The sequence below is a fragment of the Solea solea genome, chromosome 21, assembly GCF_958295425.1.
Source record: "Solea solea chromosome 21, fSolSol10.1, whole genome shotgun sequence".
NCBI lineage: Eukaryota > Metazoa > Chordata > Actinopteri > Pleuronectiformes > Soleidae > Solea > Solea solea.
Window position 1 is genome coordinate 11862231 of NC_081154.1, and position 15094 is coordinate 11877324.

Genomic DNA, 15094 nt, shown 5'->3' on the forward strand with positions numbered 1-15094 from the left:
CTGTGAAGTGGATTCTGTTAAAAAACAAACCTGGACATTCAGTAGTATTTCACAATCACATTTTAATCACAACCACGATATTAAAAAAGCGCGCACCGCCAACAGTAATTAAACGCTCCATAAACAGGTGTCTAACTATGTGCCTGCATGTTTAACCAGAGATGCCGCTGTTTCCTTCACTATGCAGCTCCAATAAGTTGCCTCGATGATGTCTGGACAAGTAACACTGCGTTAAAAGACCAAATATGCAACACATAACTTTCACCAGCTTTTTATGTGCAAGAGGGGGTACGGGTGAGGGAGAAAAATCTAGGTCAATCACCGCAGGTCTTGGAGACGGCAGAATGTTTTGGTAATTAACAGGGGGCGCTATTGGTTCCGCACTGGAGTTTTAATAAATCGCCAACTATTGTGATTATCTATTCATTGGTTTGAGAGGCTTTGATAGTTTCCTTCACTGTGACAGTCTGGTTTTTCAAGACATATAAGCAAATGATAATAATTTTTTAGGTTTCAAAAACAGCACTTTACTTTTTTTATTTATTTAATGAATAATGAAAATACTATTTTCACAGAGTTTATGTGGGATTTCCCCCTTATCAACATGACTGCAGTAATCACTACCCAAAAAAATTAAACCTAATTCAAATGTAATGTTAGCATAGCCACACAGTGTGCAGGATCCCAGAAGCAGACACCCCCTACCACCCCAGTGGGATCTGAAGTAAACCCTAATTGGACACATGCAAATGAAAGATGTGTTAAGAAATTCCTCTTCATCGTGGGGGGATGTTTTATGGCACCAGAAACCACCAGCTCTGTGTGTTTCAAATCTACCAGTTGTGCTTCTGCTTCTGCTTGTACTTTCAATTGAATTATACAGGCCACACCCAACCCTCCCCCCGCTGTAGTTTGACAATAACCAATTACAGGCACAGGAATGCAGGGTGAAATGTTTGGCCTGGAGCATGTAGGGTTTTATATCAGACTCCACACAGATATGACAGTAACAACATGGGTGGGGAAGCTGCAACAACAACCCTCTGCTTTCCCTCTCCCATATTTTTGGAACACATGGAAAATGACAGCCATGGTGGCAGCTAGTTATAACCAGCTACCGCCGACAGACTAATGAAAACAATCAAGCAGCGCCGTGGGAGTTCTGGCAGTTTATAGGACAAAAGTGCACAGCGCTGACGGACCAACTGCTCACTGGTGGAGCCACATGGGCCGAACAGCAAGCGGCTTAAGCCGAATGATGAAAATGACTCCCAACTAGTTTGCACTAATGAGTTTTTGCCATGAAACTAAAGGCATCTTTCAGGCTAACTAAGCGGCTAAGTAGTCCCCTACTGTTAACCGACCGCTGGATGTGATCGCGCCGTGCCGTTTTGACTTGGTAGCACTACAAAGTCTTACAATTTCCTGGACAGGCATCACTGATGGTCTGATGACTGTGTCCATGTGTTGGATTTAGTTTAAAATGCTGCCTACGACACAAGTGACTGAATATTTGCTTTATATCAAATACAACAATGCAGATCAACACCCCGACAACACATGGCAGGTCCGTGTTTGGACTCAAAATCCCAACGTGCCGTGTCTCTGACAGAGCCAGCAGGCGTAGCTTCCACTATCTGCCTCTTCATTTTAAACTCATTCATCCTGGACAGTCATAAAAGACTGCAAATGAGGAAGTGTCTTAGTGTGTTGAGAGAGCAAGGCGTTTTCCCCCTCTAGGGAGCACAGATCTGATGATCAAATCCTTTCCTGTCTCCGTGCTGAGGCCCTCTGTGCAGCCAAACAGAGGGTTCTTTTTCAGTCAGTCATGTAAGCCATGTGTCACACTCTGGTGCTCACCAGCTATGATGAAAAGGCCTCAATATGTACAGTGGAAAGGCTGCAAGTGTAATGTAAACAAGGAAATGATTACAGACCTATACTACGCGTACACTCCCTAACACACTTTTTGGGACACCTCATTCCGTGCAGGAAGAGGCCAATCGACTAATACAGCAGTACGCCGTGACACGTTAACAGCAAATATATATTTACCCTTCTGTGACTGTGCTCTATAAATCACAAAGACGCACAAGCGGTGATTTATAAACGAGAACACCACAAATGCACAAATTAGGCCAATCCGTTGTGGATGCTCTCTAAAAGCGCCAGTGCAATTTCAAGAAGGGTAACAAATCAGGCATTGTGCAAAGACGCACACCACACGGAGATGCCCCACAGGGGACACACCGGCTCACAGCGGTAAAAATACATATCCCATTATGCATATTTGTTTTGCATGTAAGCTCCAGATGTAGAGAGGGTGAAAGCGCGGAGAAGGACGGTATGAACAATTCATAGTTCACCAGCAGTAAAATAAGACTTTTGTGTCAAGAGCCGCCCACTGCCGAGGCTGGGCCTACAAAGAGAATCTGTGTGATGTGCAGCAATGGGACACATCATTATTATGATTACCCTGATCTCTAACCTCCTTTGCCTCCGTGCCTTAGCTCTCTAGGAGCAGCAGCGGAAAACACTCGGGGCTTTGCAACGGCTGCCTATGATCTCTGCTCCTCGTTATCCAGCACACCTATCTCACTGCATACAGTAAGGTGCTGCGAAAGACGGAGAATCTGAGTTAATGTATGGGTGGATAAAGGACAAGTTAGATTGTTAATACATGTTGCTAATTCTTCATATATATTACTATGTCTTTTAGTGCTTTTGAAATCAATTAAAGGCCACTTTGAAATGGGGGGGGGGGGGTCTGACACACAAACACGTAGTCGCTCAATACCATGTTCTAAGAGGCATATTTGAGAGACAACTGCAGTTTGCATCATCCTTCAACCCTAGAGACTTTGCACATTATCATGAACACCAAGCTATCGAGGAATGTGTGGGTGTGATGTCTAATGTGCATATAAAATGACTGCCTCTCAGACTCACACCAAGATCAAACAAAGAGCCCTCAAAGAAATCCACAGCAGCACAATAACTCTCTTCCTGCCTGCCAGAGAGATATTAACCACGTTCCCAGCCTCTGGGTTGCTCTTTGTTTTCCACAGAAAACCCTAATATTTGTTAAGTGGAGTGATAGCCCATACTGGAGTTGTTTGCTTTCACTTTTGATTCATTGTGAAATATATTAACTTTTCTGGGCTCCACCCTGCTTCTTCTTAGCAGGTCACCAACTTAGGTTGCCATATTTCAGCCTTAAAAAAACCCAGTACAATATAACTCAAGTTTTTCAGTTATTGCACCTGTCAACATAGTGCTCCTAACACAGCTGATGTTAAAAACAGGAGTTTTTCTTTCCATCTCTAAAAGCTGAGATGCAGACAAAATCATATCATACAGACCTTCAACAGACTCTTAAAAAGAGCAAGGTCACCGGCTCAAGTTGTCTTCTAAGAGCTTTGTGTTGTACACTGTAATGCACTCATGTAGCGACTGACAGAAACACAATAGAGAAACTATGTGTTGCCTGGAGCAGGGAATACACCCATATTACAACCGGGAAGCTGTTGCCTGGGCTATATTCCCTGATTCAAAGCAGGAGGGCTTAACCTTGTGGCTCAAGCCAGGAGATCAGGAACTCATATGGCTTCTACCATAAAACTGACAAGTCACAAGACGATTACAGTGACAGCGAAATATCTCCACTGCACAGAAATCAAGACTATTAGCAACAATGTTGACAGACTAAATTACTCGTATTACATTATCAGCCACATTTACTGAGAAAAAGCTGTACAGGTATCGCAGCATTGCTACACCCAAACTCAACCTAAGCGGAATTGTAACCAGTAAATCCACGTGTAGGCGGGTGAATGTGCAGCAGAGCCTCGACTTGTCTCCCGTGTTGCATACTTCTTGATAAATACTAGACACTCTCACCTTTACAAGTCCCCAGAGACTGATATACACATGGTACTGGGTCATGCTGAGGCTATAACCCATGATCAGGGTTTGCATAAAGATAGCACTTAACATGGCACTACAGGTAATGTCCTTGCCTTGACAATTATCTTCCACTTCCAGTCACATCCCACGCTACCTTTAACATAAAATGAATTTAACAAAGGTCAAAGAAAAGCAACAAATTGGAATTTTAAAAACATCCAACAACTAATCAGTACAGGTCTGTTTTCCTCAGTCCATATATAAGGAGTGTTACAAAAGATAGGCCAGGTGCTACTTGTGGAATTTAAAGACAGACGACAGATTTAATTTGTACCTCTGCTCAAACGATCATCTTTCTCTTGTGCCTCGTGTGCCTCAGACGTCTCAGCGGAACTTACAATGCCTTCTTTGAACAGATGGTGAGCAAATGACATGACGCCATCTGAAAAAGGGAGGACCTTGATCTCTGTCCAGCTGTTTGAGTGCCGCGGCGGTCCAGCCGAGTCTTAAACACAGCTGATGCTTAAACACAAATCTGCAAAGCCCCAGTTTGTACACATTTCTAATCACAAGCCAGGGTAATGGCTCACCTCCTCTTAGCAGTCACAGCACAGAGCTGGCCCTGGGTGTAACACAGATGAGTTGGTGAGACGGGTGGGGGAGGGGGGGGTAGAATGACAGGCAGGACTGCAGGTAGCAGTTTGCACAGCTGTGCACCATCAGTACAGCAGCAGCCATGTGTTTTTCACAGCCTCCCTCTATAGTGACACACCCTCTCTGTGGGTGTGTCACTATGATGACATATCTAATACAGTCCGTGCACTGTGTCCACCATCCTTACTCCCTGGACATCATTTCATCATATTCATTTATAATCCAATGTCCTGGTTTAGTGAGGGTTACTTTCTGTCTACACACTCTGCATGGCTTTGAGAGTGTTTTATTATTACTAAATCATTTAAGCATGATGCCAAAAACACATAGGCAGACTGCGGGGTGTGCATTCTGTTCTCGAGCACTAGCCGCAAGCACAAACAGGCCTATGGTTGCAACACACTGCAGCTTAATGTGCTTTAGCTAAATTCCACTACTAAGGCAAGCAGAAAAATAAATAAATAAATAACCAGCTGGATGGATCCAACCAACCCCCATGCCTAATTCATGAGCCCTTCTTTGAGGCCGTCTACTTGACTTTCTACCAGCAAATACCTGACAAGCTCTGTGTCAGAACACGGCTCATATCTATTTGTCATGACTCTATACCAATTACTTCGTTCTCTGCTATGAGAGGGAAAAAGGCAAACCTTCAAGCTGAGACAGTGCAGCACAGTGTGCACTGTGGTCATGGAGTGGCAGCTAAAAGTTAAAGTCAGAGTGTTTTAGAGAGTTAAGGAGGGGTGGCAGGTAGATCGAGGGTGGGAGTGAGCTCGGGGATTACTTCAAGGGCTGGTAATTTGAGGTTTCTATTCAGCAAGCTGTGTAACTCGCTGGGTGTAAATCAAGTCTTCTTGTGCTCATTGTGGATTTCATTAAACACAGCAGCTCATTTCGCAAAGAAAACCATGTGAAATGAGCACAGTGTGAGGCATTTTGCTGTTGTACCTATTGCTGAAAACACTAGAAAAGAACATGTTGGTGTCAAATGCCAATTTAACAACGGTTTACGGTCTATATAAACTTGTTGAGTGTATATTAGACAAACATTTAACTGTGATAGTTTGTTGAAGATGGAGCTGCCAGGCAGGAAGTAAAGAGAACGATCACAGAGAAGGTTCGTGGATGTTGTGAGGGAGGACATGAGGACACAAGGGAGAGGACTAGATGGAGGCAGACGATCCCCTGCAGTGACCCCTAAAAGCCGAAAATAGCAGCAGCAGAAGAAGACAGTTAAAGGTCAAATTTACAATACGGGAGTGCAGTTTCACACGCGTGTCAGACCACAGCAAAACCAACAGTGACAGCCAATGCCAGTGAGCTATCATGACTGTTCTAGCCATCACAAATTAAAACAGACATGTGATGTATGCATCAAGTCAGTTACAAGACCAGGAGTCATTTTGGAGCCGCGTTACAGCTCGTAGAGTTCTCAATCACGAAAAAGCCAAACCAATGTTAACGAGGTTTCTTTGGAAGTAAATCCAGAGACTGCGCTCAAGTGGAACTCATGAGCTCGCAATCATAACATACACATTGTACAAATTAAAAACCTTCAGAAAACAGGTGACTCATCGGGAATGTGATGGGTTCCAATCATCTTGAGAACAAAGCAAACAACTCCATTTGAACACAGCATATTTTTATACAGGGTCTGTCGTTTCCTGTGGTACTGAAGTGCAACAGCTGGCCCGGCTACAAAACCAGAGGTCCCAGTAGAAACACACAGAGAAAGGCTGTGGCGTCAATGTCTGTTCAAGACATTAATAATTCAATATCTATTTGTATAGTTACCATTTCCTGATATGACACAGAAAGTTGCAAGAAAGAATAGTTGACTGAGGAGTGGCTTGGGTTATTTTGATTGAGGCACAGATTAAACCCACACCAGTGCAGGTTTATTGCTGTTTTTTATTTCTGCAAGAAATAATCTCCCTGAGAGAACAGAATTCAGACATGAATGGTAAAGAGATAAAAGCCAAATCAATCTGCCAGCAGCACTCAGACAAATGTTATTGCTTCCTGAGATCAGTTCTGGCAAGCACCAACTGTTTATTTCACTGCATCCTCGTTTGCTTCTGAAAAAGCCATTGCCATTCTTCCTGGGGTCCATATACTACTGTGGAGCTCAGACTGAAATATCAATGACAGATGCAAAGAAAACAGAGACAGTAAAGTCTGGGGAGGGTTGTAGCATGTGGCTGCTACATGAACGTAAAAATGAAACACTGGTTTAAATAAAGCCAGATGTGTTACGATAAAGTACATAAAAATTCAGGAATCCAAATGCATTATTAGAATCAATAACAATTGTATCCAGTTTCAAGGGCTCAGGGGTTTTTTAAGAGGTTGGTCTTTGGCCCAAGAAAAATCTGCTGACCTTTGGTCACTTGGCAGTTTCGGCTCCTCTGCTATTCAGTTTTGGCTGAAAAGAAGTCAGGTGTTTCTGAGAATGCTGCCGTTTGCTTGGCAAGAAGCAGAATGGTCTATTGTTTGGTGAGAAAAAAAAAGGTATAGTCACGCCAACCAATTACACATTCAGTAATCATGGGTCAATATTGACAATGAAGGGCTTATCTCACTGTGCTGTTTTCAGCTCGTTAGAACCGAGACCCATTTAGTCAGCAGTTCTCAGGATGAGCTGACACTCATTTCTAATTTGCATTAGAGACAAGTTTAACTTTGCACATTATTTTGTCATTTGTTAATTATAGAGGCAGTCTTGTTCACAAAACCTGTTATCTACAATCATTCAAAATGATTTAGCATGATCTATGTTTCAATAATGAACATAGCTTAATGTCAAGTCATATCATACCTCAAATTATAGAGACAGCGTGGAATTTAACTCCCACAGTCTGACAGTAGAGGTCCTATAACAAGGACCGACAATTAAAAGGAAAATGTGACAGCTATAGGGCTGAAGGATTTGGGTAAAATATCCAAATGTGATTTTGTGACAAGTTGCATTTGTGACATTCAACTAAATACAGTTGAAAGACTCAAGAATACTTCAGCCAAACAGCGATCTACACATTGCACCAGCAGCACAGAGGCAGGCTGGTAGTGGAGCTGGGTCGAGTCACTCACTGCTCAACAACGACACACGTGTGGTCTAACCACACTATGGAGCCATATCTAAGCCTGGATGTTAATTTCATAAATGATGACTGGGAGTTGGGAAGTCGTTCAAACAGTGTGGATGTACTGGCGACTGTGAACAAGATGTTGAGTCAACTTCAAGAGTTCAAAGACGACTTGTCTGGTGTGGTGGTTTCTGGTCTTTGAGACGGGGGAAGCTCATTTCAGGCCCAGTTATTTGTACATAAATTCTGCAAACAAACAACTAGAACAAGGAAACGTGATAATTATGTAAAACTGAAATGCTGTAGTAGTGTTTTTTATTTTCAGTGTATATGTACAAACGAAAATGGTCTATATCACCAGCTGTCAATCAAAAACTGGTTCTGCATTTCAGTTCTTCCAATCATCGTACGGAAGCCCAGCATACGCACGGGAACGCGAAAATCACGCAAGACGATCTGTCATCTGTGATAAACAGCTGATTCTGTGCACACTACATCAGCGTCTCCGACCACAGGCCTGTACTTCATCATCTCTTCAACACAAGCATCCTTGCTGAGGCAGAGAATGACACTGAATTGACCAAAGATACATTCTAGCCTACTTGAATGAGAAATACTCAGATCCTGTCACAGATGACCTGCTCACTATCACATCTCGTCTTGGTCCACAATTCAGAACAACCTTCGCAAAGTATGAAAAGTAGGAACACATTATATCCAGAGCAGTGGAAGAAATCGAATCACTAAAGGATCAACAGGAACGTGTCATCCACTCTCTTAAAGGCAGCAGGACCTGCAGACTTTGTCCCTGATGTGGAGAGCATCACAATGGAGCAGAGAAGCTACCTGCAGACCGCAGAGGTTGACAGTGATACAGGGCCACACTCAAACCAGATGCTGTGGACCGTCAGCTTTTCCTGGCTCAAAATGTGTTCACCTTAAAGTTTGAATGGAGGGGGATTGTTTTCCTATTTACCTCCTGTTCTAATAACTGTTCAAATTCAATATGCGAGTTGTTTAATGCAAAATCTGCTCAATAACAAGCTTCTGTTTTGTGACCACTTCCTGTATTAATACTTTTGTAGACATTAAAATTATTTTTCTACACTACATACGCTTCAAGAGAGTAGATTATGACAACCAATGTACTGCAGAAATGTATCTCTTAATCTGTAAAAATATTGTAATATTAATGTTTTTGCCATGCTGCCCATCACTTGCATGGATAAGAACTGGCATAGAACTTCTGAGCAATCTGATAATATTTGCTAATCACATTGCTTCAATTTGCAGTTTCTGTTTGTAAACAATTAATTGTCCAACCCCAGAAATCATTAAACAATTATTTTCACTTTTATATTTTCTGTGTCACTGTGTGATTTCAGAGGGAAAAGCTGCCAAAGTCCATTACTTTTGCTAATGTCAGTGCGTCTGTGTTTTGCATCATTTCATTATTGATTTTCTAGCTCGGATTAAACAAATGTCAGACTTTGCTGCAGCACTTCATCCCCTCTGACACTGCAATCAGCACCTTGCTACACGGATACTGATCTGTTGCTGACCCAGACCTCAGAGCTCCCTCCCCAGGGACGCAGACTTTCCCCTGTGGAACCACGTCCAGTGATCATTCCACTGCAAACCACAGCAGAGTCAAACCTCAAGACAAATAAAGCCTGGAGAGGTGTCTCCCTGCAACCACTAGTCTCATCACATCCATCCATGACATGTCAAGTACAGAGGAACCCCTCTGCTCACCGACATGTTGAAACTGGCTCAGCCGACAAGAACAAGCACTCAGTTACAGCATATAAAGGGCATGTCAATTATTTGTGGAGAGCTAAAAATGGGGGGGGGGCATGAAATAAACAAACATACGGGTAAACAAAGGCAAATGGATTATAAATGAGGACAACAACTCCTAAACGCTTGCCCCATTAACCCACATTTATGCGGCACGGGTTCACCAAAGTCAAAGCAGGTTGTCACAGAAGCAGGATAGAGAATAAGCTACACAACGACTAGTTTAATGAATTGCATTAATCAGTGCCACGTGAGAGTCCGGTGCGCACCTGAAAATGGACGTTTCACTTAAGAAAAAACGAGGGGGACAGGTAACACGGCGTCGCGTGCGGCGGCGAAATGACAGCCAACATGACGGTTTTCTTTGCACTCGCCATTTAAATGTCAACAAGCAGCAGACATGTCGAGGAAATGAACTCGTCACTCACCTTGTCGGCGTCCACGCGAAGTCCTGAGCGTAGATTGTGTTGGAAAAAGGCGAGGCGATGCTGCTTCAGCGCTGCCGCCTGTCACCGCGGAGAAGGAGGAGTCAGTGTTTACTCCAACAGAACAGAGCAGAGGCGGCGGCAGCAGCAGCAGCTGTGGACACTGAGGGAGACCACCATCCTCACAGAGGGAGACACCGTGTGGACACACGTGGTACTACAACCAAGGACCCTACAAACACAAGGAGGGTGCAAAGTTAGAATAGTTAGTATTGTTAGTAATTCATTTGTTTTTAATTATTTTTTACAGTTTGTATTAGTTTGTATTAACTTTTATTTTTTAATTTGGGGCCACACAGTTGGTGTAGTGGTTAGCATTCTTGCATTTGCAGCAAGAAGACCAAGGTTCTCAACACGGTCGGAACAAGGGCCTTTCTGCATGGAGTTTGCGTGTTCTCCCCATGAGTGCGTGGGTTTTCTCCCACAGTCCAAAAACATGCAACATGGGGAATATGGGGATTAGGTAAACTGGACACTCTAAATTGACCATAGGTGTGATTGTGAGAGTGGATGGTTGTTTGTCTCCATATGTAGCCCTGTGATGGACTGGTGATCTGTCCAGGGTGAGCTGAGATTGGCACAGCTCCCCCTGCGACCCTCATGTGGAGGATAAAACGGTAGACACATTACATTGCTTGGGAGCCAGGAGTCTCAGGGAGCTCAATCTGAGGAAAAACTTGAAAGGGAGAAAAATGATTTAAAAAAAAAAAAAAAACAATAAATCCAATAAATTGTATTTTCCCATAGTTTGATAATAAATTATTTCATTAAAAGTAATGTAGAAACTATATCAGATAACAGTTGAATATTATTAATATTACATATTAAGTTATGCAAACACAATGTCATTAACCCTTGTTAATCTCAGTGTGAACGGAAATAATCGGAACAATATGACCATAAAATGTATGATTAGAAAGTGATGCATAAACTACTTCAGATTACAAAATAAAACATTAATTATCATCTGAAGCTTTCTGTGTAAAGAAACAACAGGAAAATAACACTGAAAAGAAATGACTTCAATTGGTAACATTACGTTGACACGTTAAATGCACATCATTTCATAAATCTTGTGCATATAATTTGAATAATTTGATTATACATCACTGATTAGAGAGTATAAAGTATTTCAAATGACAAACTGAAAATTAATGTATTTGTTGTAGAATAAGAAAACATATTTTTAAAGATCACTTCAATTGTGAATACAGAGATTAAGATGACAAGTTATAGTATAGTATTTTTTTTCCATATTTATCATCAAAGTAAATAGGTCACAAATGAATGATGGCCGAGTTCCATTTAGCTTCCTCAGTTTCGGGACTGAATGCTGAAAGATTTGGCTTTTGACCTTTGTACTTGTGCTGTAAACATACTGTGTCAACTAATGTAACAATGTATCAAAATATGAATTTAAACTGTATTGGGAACAGATTCTTTTGATCACAGGTGTCATAGCACAGCCTAGGAGTTCTCTGCCCGATTTATCTCTATATTCATAATCCTTTTGTCTTCTATAAAATCGTTCAAATACTCCTTATTTCCTTAGCACTTGAGCATAATATTCAATCAGGTGATCCCCACACTTTAATTGTTTGGTAAATAATTAACCTGCATGATGTTTTATGACCCTAAAGTTTCAAGAAGAGGACTTTGAATTCAAGGCTGTGACGTCAACACTGACGAGCAGAAACTAGAGTGACTCTGTGTCTCTTTATAAATGTCTTTCACACGTCCTGACGTTTTGTTGTTCCATTGAAATTGTCTCATTCAGAATCCACCGTTTGCTGTGAATGTTCAGAAAGAAACGCTTCGTTGCCTTCCATGTACAACATCCACACATCAGGTACATCAGGTGGGTGACGTGGGTGTCATGTTTCATCTGCTGGCGGGAACTGTCTGGTGTCCGTGCCATGACAACTAGCCTTGCCTTTTCCATAATACCAAAGGTCACCGTCAAGAGACTTTATGGCCATCAGTCCACATTTCAGTCCAACCGGGAAGTTAACTCGTCTATTTTTGTGGCTTCACCGGAGCTTGAGAGACACTGGGATTCAGTTTTTACTGGAATATATATAAGGATAATGCCGTCCACTAAAAAGACTCTGTTTTTTCTGTCCAGTGCTTTGGCTACTGCCCTATCTATTGGTGTGATGGGGTTCAGCATGTCAACAGTGTGGGCTGAGACGGCCATGGAGTGTTCAAGAGGGAATGACATCTTCAATGGCACCGGAATCATCACTTTCCAGCTTTTTGTTGGGATTTTTGACGGAGAATCATGTCCTTCGTTTGAAAAAATACAGACATTTGAAAGTAGGATAACAAAGTTCATCAAAATTACAATTTTTTTACTCAAATGCTTATAGAAAGGAAAATGGTATAATATATCTGTCTGTCTGTTAGGCTTTCATATTTATGGTGGCTTGATCTTAAATCAGTGCTGCAAATTAGGCTTTACTGGAGAACACCTTACCCACTCATACAGTCAAGTCAGGTTCTTACTGTTACCTCAGTTTCTAATTCTAATCTATAGTATTAACCTTGTACGCTGTGTGTGTAGTGATTCCTCAGCTGACAGAAGTTGGAGTTACCCCAGTCGCCCTGCACGCTTTGGTCATATTCCTGTCGGTCCTGTGTCTGCTGTTTTCTGCCATCAGCATCATCATCAGTGCCTACAACAGTGTCAGTAACCCCTATGAGACCTACATGGGTCCTATTGGTGTTTATGTCTGCAGCTCAGTCAGCGGTAAGTGGCACAAATGTTACAGCACAAGCCATAACAGATAAGAAACTGCAAGAAATAAACACTAGTTTGCACTTTCATCTGTGACCACTAATAACTTTATTTCCCCTGCAGTGTGCCTCTCAGCTATTGTCCTGATCTTATTTGTGCTGAACATCAAACTGCACTACGTAAACATAGCGGACGTTGTGGTGGAGAACTTAAATGTGATAGATTCACCCGTTGACCTGAGGGATATCTCTTCTAAGATGCTGATGGGATACTATCTGATCATCCCATACACTGTGCTCTCTCTCACCGCCATTGGCATCATATACGTGTATGACCACACAGCCTATAAACACAGGCGAGAACAGGAGAGACCTACGGAGGACGCACCCAAGGAGATAATGATGTATTAATAACAAAAGAGTCTGTTTAAATCGTTCACCAGGACAGTCTGGAGTCACCTAACATCATGAAAATAACAAAGATTGTGTATAATACAGTAGAATATGGATGTACAGCTTCAATTCCAACCATGTTAGGACAGTGGTTTTATAATCTCCATGTAATCTGAGTACATTAGCATGTAAATAACTTAAAATCTATTTATTTTATTTGCAATCGTAAAACTACTCCGATACCACTGAATGTATCATCAGGTGAGCTGAGCAGGTGAGCAGCAATGATGTCAGCAGTAGCAGTAGGGCTGGGCAATATTTACATCTATATCAAGACACGAGACAAGGCGTGGACTTACATTTCAAATATTGTGTGATCACTTTTCCAGGTTTTAAAGCAGAGGTCTCAAACTCGTGCCCCCCCATTGATTTAATGCGGCCCGTCATTTAATATCAAGCTTTAATGAATTGTTTCTGTATGTTTTTGTTATTGTGAACTGTCTATCATTCCATAATTAAAACAAAAACTTTTATTTTGAAATTTGTGATATGATTCAAAAGATAATTGTAAGCTCTTATCTCCCACCCATACTAAACTGTTGAGTTTGAGACCCCTGTTTGCATTGATAATCATCACATTTATAATGTAATGTACAAATGTAAATATCCTTCATCTAACTTTAAAAAAAACAAAGAAATAAACCAGGTATTTAAACCATTTCAAGCATGTAATACAGATGAAAGACAGTAGATATTTTTTTTATTTTAGAGTGCATTTACAGTGTATTGTCACTCTCCTTTGAAGAAAACTTTGTTCAGAGAAACAACCTGTGTTGCAGCTTTATATCTCGATATATCTCGAATAGCGCGACATTTGAGATTTCTTTCCTGTATCGAGTCAGCAGTTTGGGAATACCTGACGTGGCGACAAAAGTAGTACAGACTGAAACCAGTTTAAGTATTAATCATTTAAATCAAATTCAAATCTATCTGTTCCTATATTTCTGCTCACCAAAAAATGTGGTTTATTACGAGTCAATCTCCTAAGTTGTTTAGCATATCTCAATGGAAATACCTGTAAATAAAAGCTGAACTATTGAATATTGAACATTTGTTTATTGAAATATTGTTTTCTTACTGCATATGTCTTGTCTTTAATGTTTCATGATTTTAACTGACTTGTCTTTTGTTTTTCATTCTCGTGCTTTTAATATAAAGCTATTTTGAGTTAATTAAAAGCACTATATAAATAAATTATTATTTTTATATTTGTATATTTTGTATACTGTACAAAAAGTGGTATCAATGCATCCCTTATTTTGTGTATTAGCAACGCAACAGTTGGTTTATTATTAGATAACCTTTTTTTTTTATAATGAAATGACACTTAAGCAGCTACACATACTCATTGTGGAACAGTTTGCGCCCAATAGGTGAATGTGAATAAATAAGTCAGATTAGTTATGTAACAGGGTGAATTTACATGGATTCACACGTTATCTGCACTCTGTGTCATGTTGCAGATTTAATGTTTTTAGGACATACAATTTTAAAAGACACCAAGAGACCAGAGAAATGGAGTAGCACTGGGAATCATTGTTGTTTGCTGCCCTCTATCATTAGGATTGTGTAAATGTGCAGAGGCATTTAGAGTTAACACTTTTCCCCAGAACTATGGTAAAAAGGGGAAAGCTTTTTAAATTTAAATTTGATTTAGAAAAATAAACTGGACACAGTTTATTTTTCTTTATTAGTACTGTTATGTGTATTTCATTGTATTCCCATCCATATAATGGAACCCTTCTGAAACTGTCAGCTGAACTAAACATGGCTCTTCACAACAATTGATACTGATGACAAATAGGATGTTATTTAAAACAAAATACAAAGTGCACTATAAAATTACATTTAATTATATTATTGTAGGTGTTGTTGCTTTAAAGTTCTCACACGGACAGATTGGATGTTTCGACCATGGACTTATCTTAAGTTTTGTCCATTTATATTTTTTATTACAGTTTCAGTGTTTTAACA

General features: G+C 40.8%; 2 protein-coding genes across 5 annotated transcripts in view; one reads left to right on the plus strand and one right to left on the minus strand.

Annotated features, from left to right (window-relative positions):
- The window catches only part of ptprea (protein tyrosine phosphatase receptor type Ea), a 45387-nt gene extending 35395 nt beyond the window's left edge, over positions 1–9992 (minus strand). For all 4 annotated transcript variants that reach the window (XM_058621877.1, XM_058621876.1, XM_058621874.1 and 1 more), the window contains exon 1: positions 9875–9992. The gene's annotated coding sequence lies outside the window, so the exon portion shown is untranslated. The remainder of the gene's footprint in view (positions 1–9874) is intronic.
- Positions 9993–11602: 1610 nt separating this feature from the next.
- LOC131448619 (clarin-3) lies at positions 11603–14161 on the plus strand. The gene is made up of 3 exons (XM_058621224.1): positions 11603–12247; positions 12495–12680; positions 12792–14161. Exons 1-3 carry the CDS (start codon positions 11728–11730, stop codon positions 13076–13078), a joined length of 993 nt encoding a protein of 330 aa, XP_058477207.1. The 5' UTR covers positions 11603–11727; the 3' UTR covers positions 13079–14161.
- Positions 14162–15094: the final 933 nt, after the last annotated feature.